We start from the raw sequence: 20,336 nt of genomic DNA on the forward strand, positions 1-20,336 counted from the left end.
CTTGCACTTTTTTTTTTTTAAAGAATCTTTGCATATTTTGTATGCATATTGCATTTCATTAAATCAAAGTGGCATGAGAGCAAATGTGAGGAGGGCACTTACAGATTTCTCTGTATACAAATCTGGCATCCTAGATTTCTATTATTTTTTTTTCACTCTACAATTTGTCCCTTTGAGGATACCTGAGGCTTTGAAACCTCACCTGTCTTTTCCATTTTTATGGTTGGATTGTTAGAAAACATTTATGATTTTAGATGAAGAAATGCTTTCTACTTCAAAATGAGGAATACAAAAAGAAATGTGACAAGCAGCACTCTGATTCATATGGACATGGTAACTTGTAATCAACTAATTCCTTGAATGTCTTAGTAGACTTAAATGTTTCTTCACGAAGCTTCAAATTTCTGAGATGTGTTTATTGTACTGTGTATAATGTTTATTACAAATCTTATTAAAAAGTGTTCATCTATTACTTAAAAGTAGGGGCGTGGATCTGTGAGATCACATCGGAGCATATCTGTGAAGCGTGGAAGAGTACATGACCAGTAGCTAACCTGAAATATTTTATGCATATCTCAATTTCTCAAAGACAGCTGAACAAAATTTGGTTTTGGTAATACTAATAAATGGATGCCAACGCTCGTTTTTAGTCGGGATTGCAGTGTTCAAATTTTGTTTCCTCTTGTCTCTTGTCCCGTCATGTTATAGGTAGCAATTCCTGCCAGTTAAACAATGGTGGCTGCTCCCAGCTTTGTTTACCAACGTCAGAAACCACCAGGACTTGTGTGTGTACAGTAGGCTACAACCTTCAAAAAAACCGCATGGCGTGCAAAGGTAAAATGCCTTTTAATACTTGTTTTAACTAACTTCAGTTTTATGGAAACACCGTAATGAGTGAATAAACTTTCATTATTAATTTTAAGTTAAATAACCATCCTTAATATGCTTCATTAAAGCAGTACAGAGACGTGTCTGTTTCAGTTAGGACAGACTTTAAATTTAGTGTTTGATTTCTTTATTTATATCTGCATAGCTCTTTATAGAAACTCTGAGGAATATTTTTCTGGTTTTTGTTTTTTGTTTTTTTAAATATAGGCAGAAAAGCAAACCATCTGAGCCATCGTTAATAGCAGTATAAATATGTAAAAGATCAAAACATAGCTTACATCCAAAGTCTTACTTTTTCCTTGAATAATACAAAACAGCCTTATGGTCAAGGTGCCTTAGAGTTGCATAAATTTAATATTTTTTATTCCTATGAGGGATTGCTACCTTATAATAATAGTAAAGTATACATGGAAGCAGAATTAAGCAACATAAACGTGGCTTTTCTTCTTCAGTGCTTTTCATATGTGATTTAATAACATGTTCTTAACGGTTTTTTATTTGTTTTCAAAATAGTAATTTTTACTGTTACAATTACTTCTTCAGATATCTATAACTGTCAGTTGTGGGTTAAGGTAAAACAGGTGGAAGTTGTGTATTTGAAATGTATTCCTCCTTTATGTCTACTTATACTACTTTCTAGAACATAACATCTTTTTATGATTTAATTTTCCTTCAGTTAAAGAGAGGTCATGAGTCAAAAACATTTTTATTCTGTCTTGAAAACTCATGGAGAAAAGCTGACAAGTACTGTTCTGTACATACACTAGTTTAGCATTGTTCTTTTCATTTGTGAGCTAGATTTCTTCTGGCTTTGAAGAATAATTTCTAATTCTCTACCTGAAACTTTTTAGTCCCTATTCCTAGGGTTTCTACTAGTTAGCTCCTTACAAAGAAAGCGTTTTTCAAAGAATTGGTGTGAAGAAAAAGGAGCTTTTTTTTCTGAATGGTAGTTAAAATTCTTCAATAATATGACTGACTTCTTCAATAATATTGTCACGCTGCGTAATTTCCCTTAGACTTAGGAAATGTTCTGATATATGAAAGGATTAGGGCAACAAAGTATTTGTTCTAATTTTGGTTGTCAACAATTAGGTGTGATTCATCTCAACCAGGAATGACTACAGAGCAAGACTTGCAAGCACTAGAATTTCTTCCTACTTAATGGAAATAGGTGGATCTGGAGTGTGATTAATCTAACACAAAAGTAGACATTTAAAATGAATCAGCTGCATTGTTCTCTCTATTGTCTGGGAAGGAAGTGTGCATGACTAAATGCGGGGAGATAATTCCCATGCCTCAAAAGACAATTTACAGTCTTGAGTCCTTCTTTCCACAAGTTCTTTAAAATTGTCTCTTGCTGAATATGTTCAGAAAGTGCAAACATGCACTGAAAATATTGTTAAATTTCTCATAATTCAAAAACATTTTCTTCTCAAGTTTTAATTTTCGTTACTGCTAATTACTTAATTATAAGGTGATGCTTGAAATAGACAGTGATTCCTTTCTCTTTATAAGACTGCATTTATTGTTTACTTAGAAATACACCATAATAATTCATGGATGCTTTTTCAAAGAGGTGGAGTTACCATTCTGGAAACTATGGATCAGTATTGGAAAAATATGTCTAGTACTTGTTAATTCCTCAAGTCTTGTTAATTGGGGAAGTCTCTGCTTTGCTCTCATTGGCTATTTTATTTTTCCCATAGGCATTGAATCATTTCTTATGTATTCTGTTCATGAAGGAATTAGAGGAATTCCTCTTGATCCAAATGATAAAATGGATGCTTTAATGCCTATATCTGGAACTTCATTTGCTGTGGGCGTAGACTTCCATGCAGGTAACTATTATGTATAGTTTATTGTATATATGGTAAATATTGTATACTATTCTTATAAATGAACTAAGTTCCCAGTTTTTAAACCTTCGAAGTAGTTACAACTACATTTAAAGGAATTTGAAGTTGATTGTGTGTTACAGCGTTAACCTCCAGCTGTTTATTATTTACGGTAAGTAGAAAAATGTATTATGTATATGTAGCTCGCCTTAGCAGCACTATCTGCTGGTTTTCAGTGGAGACATCCCTGAAAACTTGAGTAGGAAACGGGTGTTTTTACAGAAAGTGGTCACAAATCCATAGGAAAGCAGGTTTCATTAGTTCCATTTTCATAGAAAAAAGCTTGTTCCTGTCATGACACTTTTTCCCCTGAATTTTCTTAGTCCTATGAATTGTAGCTAGCAGGTGATTTTGGCAGCTGTGTGGGATTGTTTTCTTTCTGTTCAGTAAAGCTCAGCAACTTCACTGCAGCCTACAAGCCAACTCTCTATCTCTTTCTTCCTTTTAGTAGCGGATGCTCTAACAGCCTGAAGAACAGGCATTTCTATCTTAAGTGTACTATGTACCATTCCACTGGAGTGTACAGAATCACAGAATTGTAGAATCTTCATGATTGGAACGGACCTTTGAGATCACTGAGTCCAACCATACACGTACAAAAAGAACCCTACAATCTCTGCCACTAGAGCATGCCGTGAAGTGCCAAATCTACACGGTTTTTATATACCTCTAGGGACATCTTGTATATCTCCATATTTTCAACCCGTTGAGTCTTTGACCAGCCTTCCTTCTCAACCAATTTTCTCATGAGCTGTTTCTTTTTTACCCATTGAGTTTACAAACTAGCAGTTTAGAAATAAAATTTTAAGTTACCTATGTTATATATATATGGACACTGGCTGCCTGAAACGTACAACTATTTTGTCATACTCCATTGGTTTTCACTTTGAAATAATTTCTCCCTGGGAATTCTGCATTGAGAGAGCCTAAGTCTTTGCTTAAGTATATGTTAATATATGGCTTCATATTGAAACCAGACCTTTTTATGCTTGTTTGTCTACTTCATCACACAAATATCGCTAAACTTTTATTAATGGGTTAGGAGTTAAATTCATTGAAGTCTTCTCTTCTTTTGGTCTCCGTTCTTCACTGATGCTCTTGCACCTCTACTCTGCCTAGCAAAATCTAAAGTTCACTCAACATTTAACAGTGCCTTCATACTTGTGTATTTTGCTTTCAAATCAGTGACAGCTAATGTTCAGAGCTTTCATGATATCCTAGGTATAGTTCAGTCACAGTCTACTGAGACATAAAAATCTCGTAAAAGCCAATGCCTTTATACGCATATCTTAGATGGGAAAGACTATGATGCAGCTGATTCCATCTGTTCCTGGAAAGATACAGGATGATAGAGAAGTGGTGGCTACGTCTGTTTGTGACAAAGAGTACTAAGACAATGCGATTGGGTTTCCAGGGATTATATTTTTTTATTATAGTATACTTACCTTCAAAAAAATACCATTTTTGAATTCAAGTCTTGCAAGCTTTACAAAGTTACGACATGCAGTACAGAAATCTAAAATTTGAACTTTTTGTTCTAAAATACTGATTCTAGGATTTTATTGGGGATTTTGCATCTTGTGTTTCCTTTGCTTTTGGGATTTTTTTAGTATAGTCTACTTATAGGATATGCTAGCTCCTACTTTAGACAGCTTTGTTTGGACTTCACTAGTCGATATCAAATTAATATTTTGGAAGGATAAGATGCATGTACTAAATTTTAGCTTTTTGGAAAAATGAGATTTGAGGAAGGATGAAGTTGAGTGAGGTTTGCCACTTGTGTGATGATCAGTACAGGGAACATGAATACGACTGACAGTGACAAATGCATTGCTAAACATGAATCTAAATCTTCTGTAGCAGTGAAATCACGAGGGGATACTGTGTTATAAAAAGTTACAGTTCAGCTTTCAACAGTATTGCAGCTTAAAAAGCAATTGTTTTTCTCAGTTTGATATTTTTTGAATTCATTCCTAAAACCTTTGATGAACAAATATGATTCAGAAGGCACGTGGACCTGATTTATTCTTGGGTTTTTTCACTTAGCGACTATTGGTTGCATTTCATTTTTAATCGTGAAACATTCCCACATTCTGATTTACTCTCAGTAATGTTTAGGTGTGCAGAGTGGCTAAAATACATTAACATATTCTCATAGTACAGCGTATCATAGTTAAAAGACTTACAGCAATATTTTTTGCAGACATGAAAGAGCTAGGAGATAAATGCGCTAGGATAAATGCTAGGATAAAAAATGTCTTGGTATTTCTAAATTCTCATAAAAGAACTACAAGAGTAGTTTTGACCTTTGGACTTTTTTAGAAGTTGTTAGGGAATGGGGTTGCCAGTGTTATTTAAGATGTAGGTTTATAAAACTGAGTGTGATTCCAGTAGCCTTTCATTTCGCTATTGTTAAAGACAATGGCGTTGATTCTTCCCTGCTGCTGAAGACTTCTTCACAAATGCAAACGCCCGTTGTTTTTTCCTGTCAACCTTGTTCCAGGAAGTTCATCATACTTTTTTCCTTAGTACCTGGTTTGCATTTGTTGTAACCATTATTTCACATGGTGGGAGGTACTCCGTACGTAAGCTTGGTCTGGTTGGAGGAGAATCTGCACGGCAGAGAGACACTACTGTATTTGAGACACCAAAGGCATTCTAAGTATTGAAGAAACGAGAGCATTGTGTTTATTTGCATCATCATCATTTGTTTATTTGTAATTTGATCGTCTTCAAATTGATGGGTAGAACTACTAAATCCAAAACGCAGCAGCTACTAGGAAGAAAATTAACTCCATCCCAGCTGAAGGCAGGACAGTCTCCAAGAAAGTGATCCTGTTCATCGGGAGACGCTATCTTAACTCTTACTAACTTAGAGGGTACAAACTACTTAATGAGTAGTAGCATTTTTGTCTTTTTAAAGTACAATGTGGAGTGATTACAGGAATGTTTTCGTTAGTGCCGAAAAGCCTCCATAAAGGTGGAGTAATAGCTAAAATTGTTGATAGTTTTGAAATAACAGTGTTATTGCTGAGCCCCTTTCAGTTCTGCAGCAGTTCATCGCAGAAACAGCTTAAGATTTGCAAGATTTTACCTCTTTGAAAAGCAGAGTCTTCCCATTCCCTTACTGAATTTTGCTGAACTTGGTGGGAGCTGGGAACCCAGAGGTGTTCTGTCACGTATTCTTCCACACTTTTGTCTCCATTTTCTGTCCCCCTCTTACTCATGTCTCATTGTGCCTCCAGGCATTGGTATCCATGGTGTACGTACAGGTGTGTACTAGGTGGGAGGTATCCGTAAAATGAGAGGGGTTTCTCATTTGGATCATACCATCTGTATCCAAGTGTAAACTGAAACTCAGTAAATGCTGTATTTGAAACCCACAGGCATCTTTATTAGTTTGGTGACAACTAATTGCTTGGATATTTTCACACTGTACAGAGAGTGTAGTGGTTTGGGTTTTTTTCTTAAGCTTCCATGAAGTACCTGAAAAAATCAAAACAATATTCTCCAGTGTAATGTCTAGAAAGAACATAATGTCTGAAAAGTTTTGCATTGCTGTGAATAAATAACCTTTATCAGTACTTCAGGTGAAAAAAAAAAAAGATTCCCCCCCCACCCCCTTGGAGCATCTTTGAACAATTACATCGAAATGTCATAGTCAATGCATTTTACAACTAAGTTTAACGAAGATTTAATTCAGGATACAAAATGTAGACAACTAAGACGTAGGACCATAAAAGAATATGAGAATTTTGAGGAAATGATGTGTTAGCTGAGGTTTAATATCAGTGTATGGTTGGGTAATTATTATCTTAGCATACTCAAGCTGTTAGCGTTTACTTTTAAGGATACTTTTCTAGAAGCAGTGAACTGCATGTGCTTTGAGAACTTCTTCAGCACAGCAAATATTGCTCGAGTTTCCCTGATTAGTTCCAGTCCCAACACTACTTACATAATTTTTGTTTGTAGAACAGATACATTCTACTTAAAAATTCTGGTCATTTTACAGGAACGCTACCAACTAAATAAAAATCCAATTTGATGGATGTTAAATTAGTTTTGCCTGTAATATTTATATTGAAGATGTGTTTTACTTCATTACTGGGAAGTGTTTTTACATCTCTGAAGTTACATCTGCACAGCTCCATGATTTTGTGTGTCCTCAGCATCCCTTTTTGTACATGTACATTAGTTGCTTTGTACCTGTTTATATTCAGGTCAGGTATATTGTGTACTAAGGAAAAATGTTTATCATTAACAAAACAAAGCTGTGTCATAAACCACTGCATTTTACAGAAAGTAAATTAGTAATTTAGACTTTTAATGGTTGTTTTGTGTAATGACATATTTTAAAGGGAAATGTGATTTTTTTAAAATTTGTTTTATCTCTAACATCTGATTATCTGGAAGCAAATCCAGGTAATCCAGTTGTTTGAATTTTTGGATTACTGAAAAAAACTCTTTTAAGAAAACAGCACTGCAAAGTCAGTTGTGCTATATACATTAAAATTTAGTCATGGAAGTGAAACCACAGAGATCTCTGTGTTCTTATAATAGTTTCTAAGCTGTTATGTGGATTCTTGCTCACGTGGATGACTTAAATAGTCATAGTATGAATACAAAGTGGTTTATTCTTATGGAGGTGAATTAAAATGGAATATGAAGTACATAAAATTCACTTGTAGAATGTGTTATCCAGTTGGTAAACACGTTAGATAGAAATATTTTTTTATTAACTACGTACTTTCAGATAAGACTTTGTCATAATTCTGTATATGTCATTTTCCTGTGAAGGCTATTTGGCATACACTTGCACACAATCATAGATCAGTGTCTTATTGTTGAATGTGTGTGCAGCTAGTATTAAGACCTGTGTAATTTTTGTACCCATTTGAAATAAGAAGCAAAATTCATGGCTCCCATATGTGATAATCAAACTATATGTTTGGGATACTTGAAGTCAGAATCTGTCATTCATTTTATTAGTGATGTGGCTAGGGTTCTTGAGCGTACCAAACTGGTTTGGTCTTGGAATTGACTGTTACCTGTGTAAGTTTTGTTTCTCTCTTTACATACAGACATACGTGTGTGTGTGTGTATATATGTGTGTGTCTGTACATGTAGTTATATAAATATTTATATATACTTATATATGTAATATGCCTTTATTTCTATATAGAAATATATATTATATATACATACGCACTCTCTCTTATGGAATTAAAAGCAGATATATAAAGTATGAAAAAATAAAGAAGGAACAAATATTATCTGTCTCTGAGAAATGTCTTTCCCAGAGAAAATAGCTCACTCAGGAGGTCCCCAGCTGATGACTTTGAAACCAGAATGTGGGTTGCAGCATATCTGCGTTGCTAACTCGGAACTCTGTCAATGGAAATACAGAGCGTTCTGCTTGAGGGACGTTGTCATTCTGTTTGCCCCATCTCTTTATCAAGGGTGCTTTGTGGCAGCAGAGAGGAGTGCGTGTCTGTGCTTTGGCCACTCCAAATTCTCAGCCTGACTGATGAGTTTAAATGGTCAGTGAAAACAGGTTTGTATTCTAAGACTACGTAATGGTCCCTCTCTTCTGCCTTATGGACAGCCAACTGCAGCGAATGGCAGGGTAGACAGCTGAAATGCCTTAAAACACCAAAAAAGTCTCTTAGTGAAAGCTTGTCAGGACATTTACAATAAAAGATTAATTGTGGCTAGGGTCAATTTTTTATTCTTTTATCAGTGTATCACCTTCAAATGTCACGCTTTTTTTTTTCCTAGTTAAATTATTTTTATGCTGCCAAAATTCAATCTGTGTGATTACTGAAGGAAAAGACTGTATAGGCAGTTTTACACTGCAGTTTTTCAGACTCCTAAATATTGTGGAATGGTGATTTATAAACAAAATGATATGTTTTTCAAAGACTTATGCCTTTAGGAAAAAAAAGGATGATATATTTATTGTGATCTTCAACGGGGTAGTAGCTTTCGTCTTGTTCTCATGGCCTTATTGCGTTATACGTGCAGTACTAAACGACCGCTAGAAAACCTAGAATTCTGATTTTATTATTTTAAATAAAATAAAAAAATAGGAAAAAGAATGAGGAATTAAAGATGATAGATTTGATACCATTCTTCTGTTTACTCTGAGACAAATTAATAAAATTATAATTGTCAAGTTTTATAGTTACTGTTGTAGGTACTTGGACTGAAGTAATTGAATTAACCTAAGAATCATTGGTATGTATTTTACAGGAAATGATACAATCTATTGGACAGACATGGGTTTCAACAAAATTAGCAGATCTAAACGAGACCAGACATGGAAGGAAGACATTGTTACAAATGGTTTGGGAAGAGTTGAAGGCATTGCAGTGGACTGGATAGCAGGTAGGTCTTAACCTGCTTCAGGAATTGTCATGAGTTCTGACAGTGCGCTCTTGCATCTTCAGCTCAAGACTAAATAACTTGGTTTGCTTTTAGCTGTTATTTCTAATATTCCATATGTATAGAATAGTTTACTTTGAATATACCACCAATGGTTTTTGCAGTTTTACTGCAGACAGAAAAATTATTTAAATATCTTGGACACTATTTCTTAGATGGACTGTCTCAACGGTGACAACCACGAACACAGGTTTGTATTTTAAAATGGAAGGCTGAATAGGACTAGAAATTACAAATAAGTATAAATACATATAAGTTAAAATACAGCAGTTAGGTTCTGGTCCTAACTTACGCACTTAAGATTTAAACACTTTGCAGTAGTCTTTTCTTTTTCCAGTAACTTCAAGGTATTTTTCCTAGGTAACATATATTGGACGGATCATGGCTTCAACTTAATTGAAGTTGCCAGGCTCAACGGCTCATTCCGATATGTAATTATATCCCAGGGTTTGGACCAGCCAAGATCTATTGCGGTACACCCAGAAAAAGGGTAACATGACCATGGCTACTTGCATTTCTTTTAAAGTTTGCGTGCTAGCGCTGAAGCTCTTAAGTAAATCAAGGCCTTTGTTCTAATAAATAAGCATTTAATAAAACCCCAAAGGATTGTATGTGAAACTATTGTACTGTAACTGAGCATGGGTGGAAGGAAGTGGTATTCTTATCATATGCTGAGGTTTTTCATTGGTCTCTGTATACGTGACATAATTACTGTACTTTCTTTGAAAAACAGTTTTCATTTTCTACCAAAATCATTTCAACTGAAGTTATAGACATTGCTTGGAAGCATGCTTAAATCTGTTCTTAAGTTTCCAGCAAACCCAAGGAAGTCACATTTAGCTAATGAAGACCTCAACATCATGATGAAATCATTTGGTTGTTATAAATTCTGGTAGCGTGTAACATCCCACTACAACCACCAAGGAGATTGGCCAGGGTGGCTGAAAGTAACAGGAGATGAAGCGTGTGGGTAGGAGAGTAAGGGGTGTCAAAAATGACACCTGTATTCATCCAACTGTTTGTTGAGAGTAGGGACTACGCTGCAGCATTAACAGAGATAGAAAACCTTCTGTCCCCTTTCAGCTCCAAAGCTATTGTTAGCAGAGGTACAGCTAAAACAAAAGCAGTAAATTCTGCAAAGAATTCCCGTCTTTTTGTCACGGGAGTATGAAATGTACTTTCTGAGGAAAAGGCATATAAGCAAGACTCAGTGGATTTAACTGCTACACATACCCTGCTAAAACCGAAGCGTGAAATGGTGTGTATCAAAATCTTAAAGAAGTATTTGAGCAACTACCTGCCCCCAAAGCCAGAGATGACACTGTAGCTCATTTCCCCCAGATTCAATCAAAACAGTATCTCGCTATTTTCAGGAAAGCAGTCTCTGTACTCAGAGGAGTTTGCAGCCATAGTAATGAAGAATTCTGACTTCTCACTGAGGCCGGATTGATACCAGCGATGCAAAATGCCGTTTGGATCTTTGCCATGATTTCTTCTATGAGAATTTAGACATAGTGGTCTGTGTATTTTTCAGACTAGAATGAAGGTGGAAGCAATAACTGGTTTTATTTTCTGCATAATGTAATAGCTTTTGCCACAAATCATTACAGCTGTGTTCCTATAGCAGCACTGGTTGCTTGGCAGTATCTGCTCACAGTTGAGGATTAATGCTGTTCTTCAGGGTAGGATCTTCTCCCGATCCTGGTCAGGATCTGGTTGAATTAATTATTATATTTTTGTCTTTAATGTACCAGAATAGCTGTGGTCTTCTGTTAGGGGAAAAAAAAAAAAAATTAAAAAACTTTTGAAGGTAAATACGCAGAAGCCTGATAAAATTCTTCTGACCAGAAGGGTAGATCAAACTTCTTCAAAACAATAATTAATGTATAATGTAATTTTCCTCAATATGCATATAATGCATTTGCTGTACACATATACAGATAGGTTTTCACCCCTCACATCAAAGGAAAGGAAAAGCCTGCAGGAAGTCTGTGAGCCCTAAGTGCAGCAGATGTGGTTTCTCTGGAGAAAACTTAGATATTAAAGTAATATTAACTACATAAATCCATTATTTTCAGCTAGAAATGGTAAAAAGTGTAATCAATTCTTCTACAGTATTTAGAGAGGGAAGATGGACTGTAGCTGAGATACAGCATTTAACAATTGCTATAAGGAAGAGTAACTGTAGAACCCTTGGCAGAATAATATTTAATTCTGCTATTGACAGAAAAGTTGCTTTTTTACTAAAGTGCGGATTTTTTTATTTTAATGACAATATTTTCACATGATGCTTTCTGATTCAACAGTTCCTCGTTTTATTTTGCCAAAATGACAAGAGTGCACATAAGCAGGTGAAATAATAGCCAGCAATATTAACGAGATTCTTTGGAAAGAAACAGTTCCTGCTTTTAAGTTAATGCGTATTTAGAGATGCCACTGAACCATCTTCTTAGGTCTTAAAATAGTGTAATGCCACCAGAAAGCAGATGTTAATAGAATGTGGGGAAAAAGTAATTTGAAGGAGTTTAAATTATTGAACTTGAAAGAAAAAACAGTAATGAGGAGAAATGTTAAATGTAGAAATGAATTCAGTTGTGAAACATTCCTTAGATGTTTTGATTTGGTTGAGTTTTATAGTTAGTTTTCGGATGTGTTTAGAATACTTGAGAAATCATAGGAGGATGAGAGGACCACAGATTAGTAATTATTTTACGTGTCTGGTAGAATGGTATATATCTTCTGTGAAGGTAGGTAAGCTTCATCTCTCTTTTTTTAATACTGTACTGCCACAAAATGATATCTTGAGATGTCTCCGATCAAAGTTTCTTGAGGAGGACAGCAATGTTTTGCTAGTGAAGTACAGGCATACCTTTCTGTGGGAAGATTAAGGCCATTTTACCCTCTCCATTATTGTCATATCTCTTTCCCTTTAGGAGGCAAAACTTTCAAAGATATTCTTCTCTCCCCTTGCCCTGACTTCACATTCTTCATTTCTCTTGGAGCTTGAGTTGACAGCTATAAGAATGGAGAGGAAAATAGCAGTTATTAGATCTCGTTGAATCTGACAGTTATACCAAGATATGAAGCAGCCAGCATTCAGCTGGTTGGTAACTTTATTTATTGTTACTAAGGAAAAAGTTAAGAATGTGTAGTCCTACAAAGGAGTGTCTTTGTCCCTTAGCAGTTGTACTTATTCATACAACATGGCTGACTTTTTTTTTTCCCCAATTAAATAATAGTTTTCTGACCAAGCTCAGAATTGTAATCAAAATATGGAGGTAAGCTCATACTGAAATAATTCTTAGACTTTGAAGATGCCTCCTTGAAAAACATTCCAGGAATTTCATTTGTGTTTAGGGTTTGGGGGAGAGGGAGTTCAAACTCTTGATTTAATTTTTTCCAAAGAAGTTTTTTTTGGAAACTTGATTCTAGGCCAGCATGAAATTTCTGCCATTTGCATCTCCATGTCAACTATGTAAGTTATATATGGGATAGTTCCAAAATAACTGGAGTCGTAGTTATTCTAACATTGCAGTATATACACCAAACATGTCAGTAGCGTATTGCTACCTACAAAGGTCCAGGAAACAAGTATTTTAGATGGTACTTCCCAGGTCTTTTGGGAAGGTATGGGAAGATCAAGTTTTTCTATACTAATTAATAGTTTAGGTAAGTTTATATATCGATATATTTATAATCATTAATGCACTAAGATAAGATTAAGTAACTTGCCTTACATTTTTGGCAGCTATTCAGGATTTATTTTTTTTTTGGGGGGGGTGGTTCTAGGTTCATTTAACGTGCTAATTATGGTTTTTAATTTAATTTTATTTTTTTTCTCAGAGTAACAAATCTAAGGAAAGAGCACGGAATGTTTAATTCAAGTATATTGAATGCCTACCTTTTGGTAGTCGACATTTAGTTGATGTCCTGTTTAGTTATGAAAGTACCTCTAACTAGGTGCCCAAAAGCAAGTTCAAATCTGTTTTGAGGGGCTGTTATTATTCTGGTTAAAGTTGTGTTAAACTTAAGCAGTGATTGTTGATATCCAGCTGGTTAATACTGTCTATTTTAACATTTCCAAAACATATTTTTAATTTAGCTAATGTAGAAGTTCAATTTCCTAATGTAGTATAAGTTTTATAGTTAGTAATCATAACATTGTTTGTTATGTCAAGGAGTATGAGATCAATTTAATTAATAAGCCCTATAATTAGAGCCAAAATAAGGTGGGCATTATTTCAGAAGATAAATTTGATGAGCTAATTATAGGATACATATTTTTTTCCCCTCTCCCATTTTTATCCCTCTTTATTTCACGTATCTGCAGTCATCCAATCCAATCTAACAACAGATTGGCATGATACCACCTGACTGAGGGACAGAATGGGTTAGTAATGCACAGAAGACTTTTGTGATCTTTAAAAACTGACCTCATTTTGTTACACCTAAAGCTACAGATTAAGAAGTAGGAGGTCAAGGCAGCAGTCTGACCTGGCATCTTACCCCGAGATAGTGATGTTACTGGGCCAGTAAGTGTACAGCAATATAAATTAGATAAGTAAGATGCAGATTCTTCCCATGTGAATTAGAAGGAATAGGAAAACTATTTTCGTCCCAGATATAATCCCTTTGCTCTACCATTTCCCACAGTGCTCCTCACTGCTTCGTATTTAAGCCGTTTCTAAATTAGACATACATCTCTTGTATTATCACAACATTCATTAGTAATTAGATGCAAGTGCTCCTGTTCCAGTAATTATTTTTTTTGTAATTTGCTTTTATTTTCCCAAGTGCAAAGCTGAATTCTTTAAGGAATAGCATTGCGTATTGACTGATCAATTATAGCTTTAAGAATTGCTTCATATGTATCATTTCCAAAAAATCTCTCAACAAAGTGTTCTATGAAACAAGTATTATGATACATTTAATCTCTAAAGATTATTTAGAGACATGAGCTGTGTCATGTTTTTTAAATACATATTTAATGGTAATGGTGCATTTTGTTTGCAATTATAGTGTACGGTATTACGCATTTTCAACTCTTATTTTGATGGTTTTTTAATTGGCCATTTCTATAACATTTTAGGTATTTATTTTGGACAGAGTGGGGACAGAGCCCCTGCATAGGCAAGGCACACTTAGATGGGTCTGAGAAGGTTGTGCTTGTGAGCCTGGGGATTGCGTGGCCTAATGGGATTTCCATCGACTATGAGGTTAGTTCCTCTGTCTTCCAGCATATGTTAAAAAGTAGAGTATTTGTTATGTTTCATTAAAGCCAGCTGGTCTTCCACTTTGATGTAATCTTAATAACTCTTAATGAATACTTGGACAAGACTGTTGATATTTCCTTTAAAATTAATCCTTAGGAAAATAAATTATATTGGTGTGATGCTCGTACCGACAAGATAGAAAGAATTGACCTTGAGAGTGGAGGGAATCGGGAGATTGTGCTGTCAGGGAGCAATGTGGATATGTTTTCAGTCGCGGTGTTTGGAGCTTACATCTACTGGTCTGACAGGTAATTTATTTTTCATAAGTATTTGAGTCTCAAAATGTTATTTCAGTGCCAGGTGCTTCACCTTTCTAGGATTAGCCATTCCTTAGCAAGGTCACAGAAAGGATCGCAGAAAGCTATGCAATTTCCAAAGAAAGGGCATTTCTGATACTGAAAGCTAAAGCGTATCAGTGTCATAGATGAGAAAAGGTTTCTTTACCTTCTGTTAGGCGAACTCTCTGCTGCCCTTCAGTCATTTGTTTGGTGTTAATTAGTTGAGGATTGTTGATCAGACATCTTCAACTTTTTTGGCAGAGCACATGCAAATGGCTCTATTAGAAGAGGCCACAAGAATGAGGCCACGGATGCTGTGACCATGAGGACTGGCCTTGGAATAAACCTGAAGGAAGTGAAAGTCTTTAATAGAGCACGAGAGAAAGGTTGGCTGTTCTTAAGGATGCTATTAATTGTTTTAATATCACCTACTTTTTATGTATATTAAAGCATACCAAAAGTTAAGTAATCACTGATTTTATCTCCACTCTTTACTTTTGAAGTATTTTTTTTAAAAGTAATGTACTAAAGAAAACATAGTACAAATTCTACTAAAATTCTTCTGAGTGTTTTAAGGAGAAAATCGAAAACCAAAACACTTCCTGTCATTCCCGGTTTGTTCGTTTTGGGTTTTGTTTGGATGGGGTTTTTTTGGGGTTTGGTTTTTTTTTTGTTTTTGTTTTTGTGTTTTTGTTTTTTTTTTTTTTTTTTTTTAGAAAAAGAAAAAACAGTGTTAGGAATGAGAGTGACCTTGAACTGTGCTTTTAAGAGCAATAATCTCTGGTAGTCTTGGATTTCTATTGGAAAGCAAACCAGTTTATTTTTTTTTTCACAGCTAGAAATTCCTAGCCTCTGTGTCTCAAATATTTATTTTCTGAAATTACTTGGGTTTGAGTCCTAGGTTTTTTTGTGTGGGAAGAGACCTTATAAATTATCCAATTTCCATTATATTTAATTTATTTTGTGAATTCAAGAGACAAAACTTATCATATACTCTCAGTGATTTACAGTATTGATGGTTAAATTTTATTCTCTACTACCTGACTAAGAATAATCTTGCTTCTAGTTGTCTTTTACCTCCTAAATTTCTGATTTTGGAGAGACCTTGAAAAACTTGTTTCGGTGGGCAAAGGTGGTTAGAAGTCTACCAACAATGATGATGATTTCCTCAGAACAAACTGCTACCACTCAATCCAGACAAAACTTCCTATAAATGTCTTCAAAAAGAGAGAAAAAGAAAATGCTTCTATAACAGAAGATAAATTTTTAATACAAATATATGTCTGGTGTTGGTAGTGCTCAAAAGTTGCTTTAATCACAGCATTACATACCCGAAGATCCTGTTTGTTTTATGTACATCTTTCCTAAATAACCACATTAAATGTGACTTGTAAAAGAAATTTGCATTTTGAAAGAAAACATCTTTAACAATCAATAAGAAAAGCTGTCTATTTTTTTTCTAAAGGAAATTTTAAATAGTTTTGAAAAAAAATCACGTTGCAAACATATGCATATTAATTTTGCTAAGAATTCCTGCATGTAATTTCAGAGTACTCTGGGCATCATATTTTGTGGATACAAATAAAATCCACACAAAAACCTATCAATTCTTTTAATTAGGCTACAAATAGTTAATGTCTGCTTGCTTGGAAGGGCTTTATTATAGAATTAGGAAAATAGAACAATTGGATAAAAAATGCTTCTTTGAATGTAATGATTTTGTTTATAGCTTTAAAGATTCAATCACATGAACAATAGAAGAAATGGTTACTGAGCCTACAAATCTTTTGATGTTAGTTTGAAAAACATTACTGAATGATTTTTTAATACGTTTTTCAAATTTTACTAGGGTACAAATGGTTAATGTCTTTGGGAGGGGCTGTCAGTGAGCCAGAAGGACAAAAGGGAAAAAACAGGTGAAAAATACTTTTGGAATGTTTTTCTATATCACACTATTATATATATTTTTTAAGTTAATCGAACTAGAAGTAGTTAACATTGTTTTAAAAACTTGTAATTAGCTAGCTTCCTGAACTTCTATTATTAGAACAAACAGACAAAACCCCAAACAAAAAAACCAACCACCCAACCAAAACCCCAAGAACCTGTGCTGATTGTGATAAACGCTTTTTTTTCAAACACCTGTTTTACCCTTTCTGATGAGCCAGTCCTGCAGTGCTATTCACAAGCAGATTCCTATCTTTCAGTGCTATTTGCCGTGTGTGCGAGGATATGTCCTAAGTACACGGGGTTTAGAATTGGCAAGTTTTAAAGATCTTTACAGCTGGTGACCTGTGGAAGCATTGACGTTTTCAGAGAGATTTTAGAAGCTTGAGGTTCTCTTTCATGTATTTTCCCTTTCTCTTCTCGACCTCTCATCCTTCCAAACAGATATTAACTTTTCTAGCCTAATATAACTTTAAAAGAATCTTTAAAACAAACCAAATCCAAAAAATGTATCCAGCTAAATCTTCAAGTGTTTTTACATGACTATAGAGGAATGTGTCTCATGTATTTTTGCCTAGGAACACAAAAATTCAATGTTTCTAATTTTAACAGCAAGTTAACTCTCATCCCCCATTATTTTTTCTTAAAAGTGTCTTCAGCTTGAAAAATAGCAGTTAGAAAATACAATCAACGGTACTTTCAGATACTGCATATTCCCTGACAATTATTACGGTTTTCTACCTGAAAAAAGTCTATTTAAAATGTTTTCTTCTCCTTTACTATGTGGAAGACTTTCAGAAACGGGAAGATGGCTATGTTGAAAGAGCTGAGTTGTTATATGGAAAGTGCTGTCAGAAACAGAAAATAAATTATCTAAACAAACTATAATAATAGTTCATACATAGTCCAAAAATGACAAAGGAAAGTAGCTCCTAATTATTGACAATTACTATAATTTTAAATATTGCTTGCAACAAGTATAGTTTAAGTCACTGTAGTTACTAATTTGGAAATGATTTCTTAATGGTATACGTTTTTCAGGGAGTGAGTTTTTAAAGTCAGGTTTTAAAGGAAATTAGAACAAAATGTTAGGGAAATGTCTTCATTAAAAACAGGGAACTGGATTGACACAGTTTTGTACCTGTCAGGATATATGTTTTCATTTTGATAGAAATTGTCTAAAAACAGTACTGTGTTCTCATGGTATCTAAATTAGACTTTTTTGACAGTAACAGGTGTTTTAAAAAAAAAAAGAAAACTTTTAAACTTTTGAAGCACTTGAAACAGTCTTTAGCTGATTATGGAGAAATAACCCATTTTACCACTTTCTATTAATAAAATATGCACTCTCATGGATTGGAAAGAACATTAACTATATTTCCTCACTAACTGTATTCATTAAAATTGTCTTTGGGTTGTGGTTAAAGTTACGTTCTTAACTGTCTTGGCCGTTGTTTTATTGGGAATATTGTAGAAACAGTTTTAAGAGAAGAATTCTTAGAATACATAAAATTTTGGTTTGATTTAAGTTAGCTAAATGTAATGTTACAGAAGATAGATTTATTTATTTTTCTGTACAGGTACTAATGTTTGTGCCAAGAATAATGGTGGATGTCATCAACTTTGCCTTTATCGAGGAAATGCACGCAGAACATGTGCTTGTGCGCATGGCTATCTTGCAGAAGATGGAATTACTTGCCTGAGACATGACGGTTACCTGTTGTACTCGGGAAGGACAATACTTAAGAGTATACATCTTTCAGATGAAACCAACTTAAATTCCCCAGTAAGGCCATATGAAAATCCAGAGTACTTCAAAAATGTGATAGCTCTTGCTTTTGACTACAGTCTGAAAGGAAGAGGTACGAATCGCATATTCTTCAGCGATGCACACTTTGGAAATATACAAGTAATTAAAGACAACTGGGCTGGCAGAAAAGTGCTAATCGAAAGTAAGTAAAAAAAATTATTTCCCAAAATACATATTTTATTTCAATAAAATTTATTAAGGGAAAAGTTGATGATTGCTTGACTTTATAAAGGAAAAAAGTCAATAAAGTTTTGCCATGCTTAAGTATATGACACAATTATTGTAACTTATTTCTATAAGATACATTTAAACATTATTTTTAGAATTCCAACTTCAAAATAATTTGTTTTATAACAGTCTTACGATGTGTGAAGCACATTACTAGAAAATAGAAGCGATAATGACAGTGCTTAATTTTTATTACTGTGGTTTTAAGGAGCTTTACTGTCGAAACAAAACCTCATTGTGCAATACCTAGAAATGAAAAAAGTCTCCTTATCCCACAGACCTACTGGTTGTTTATTTTTCTAGTTAGTGGGATAAGATACCTCTGCTGAGATAACAGTTCCTCAGTATGAAATATTAGCGTGTCCAGTTGACTCATCTTTCTTGTAAGGAGCACAAGAAAAGTGGCTTGTGCTGAGTGACAATCCATGGCAAATTTCAGCCCACAAAATTGTCTATTTTAAGAGAGGCTCACGCAGCAGCTTCGCGCGCTTCCTACGCCTTCGTTCGCCACACTAGTAGGAGGAGTTGTATGAAGCTTGACATTTTCTTAGCCTCTGAAAACTTGAAGCCTGACACTGCTATCAAGGAATTGACGCCAGTATCATCAGCAAAGTCTTCAGGACAAGACACAAAACATATTTTGCAGCTCAGTAAAATCTTCTGAGGATTTGGCACTGAAATCTTTATCAACAAAGGCTAACATAACTTTAGGTGTACATAAAAAGTTATCATGGCTTGTCATGGTAAAATTAGAATTCAAGGAAAATCTGAATTGCGGATATGTAAGAAATATATCCTTAATTCTACACATCCCAAAATCCATGCTACAAAAATACGTATTCTAAAAACTTCTCCTATCTTTCATTTCTGTTCCAATTTAATTGTTCTTAAATAAGCAATAAACCTTATTCATCTGTAGTCAGATACCAGATGCACATATTTACTATGTTTCTTCTCTTCCTTGTAATTTTTGAGTACTGTCTGGTTTTTTGGGAGGCCACAGTTTGTTTTGGTAACTGTTTTCCAAAATGTCTGAAGGGCTGTGTAGCATTTGCTCCATATGTTGTGGGTAATTCCCATCTGAATTTCTGATGTCGTATGTCCTTCTGCCTATGGTAGTGCTACATTTAGCTATTGGTTAGGGTCAAACAGTTTAATAACAAGACCAAAGAAAATGATTAGGAAAAATGGAAGTACATTTGATATGGGACGTATCACCCTTTGCTGTTGCATGGTAATGGAAATATTTTCAGAAAAGAAGGAAGTTAAACAGCTGCAAACTGACGAAATATTATTCTACAACTGACACTGATAATTGAATCATCGTGTACCTCTGCACTGTGCTTCTGGGAAGGTATTTGTGGTCATGAAAACTGTTGACACTAATGAATGGAAAAGCATTTTGCAAATATGATACAAGGCTTTTTTTTTTTTTTACTTTGAGTTTTTATGTGTGCATATTTTAGAGGAATTAATGATAATGTATTAAGATATGCTAAAGAGAAACTAAGCAATGTTGTCGGATGTTCGCATTGCTCCCAGGAAAGCATTAAAACCTAGGGATTCAGAGGTG

The 20,336-nt window shown here is 34.6% G+C and overlaps 1 protein-coding gene across 1 annotated transcript in view; it reads left to right on the top strand.

Annotated features, from left to right (window-relative positions):
- The window catches only part of LRP1B (LDL receptor related protein 1B), a 749,025-nt gene that overhangs the window by 549,295 nt on the left and 179,394 nt on the right, over window positions 1-20,336 (top strand). The window contains exons 34-41 of the mRNA XM_054208041.1: window positions 709-834; window positions 2,595-2,726; window positions 9,036-9,170; window positions 9,588-9,717; window positions 14,317-14,443; window positions 14,597-14,748; window positions 15,040-15,164; window positions 18,306-18,677. Coding sequence (XP_054064016.1) covers window positions 709-834; window positions 2,595-2,726; window positions 9,036-9,170; window positions 9,588-9,717; window positions 14,317-14,443; window positions 14,597-14,748; window positions 15,040-15,164; window positions 18,306-18,677 — 1,299 coding nt within the window. The remainder of the gene's footprint in view (window positions 1-708; window positions 835-2,594; window positions 2,727-9,035; window positions 9,171-9,587; window positions 9,718-14,316; window positions 14,444-14,596; window positions 14,749-15,039; window positions 15,165-18,305; window positions 18,678-20,336) is intronic.

This window comes from Rissa tridactyla, chromosome 7 (assembly GCF_028500815.1).
Source record: "Rissa tridactyla isolate bRisTri1 chromosome 7, bRisTri1.patW.cur.20221130, whole genome shotgun sequence".
Lineage (NCBI taxonomy): Eukaryota > Metazoa > Chordata > Aves > Charadriiformes > Laridae > Rissa > Rissa tridactyla.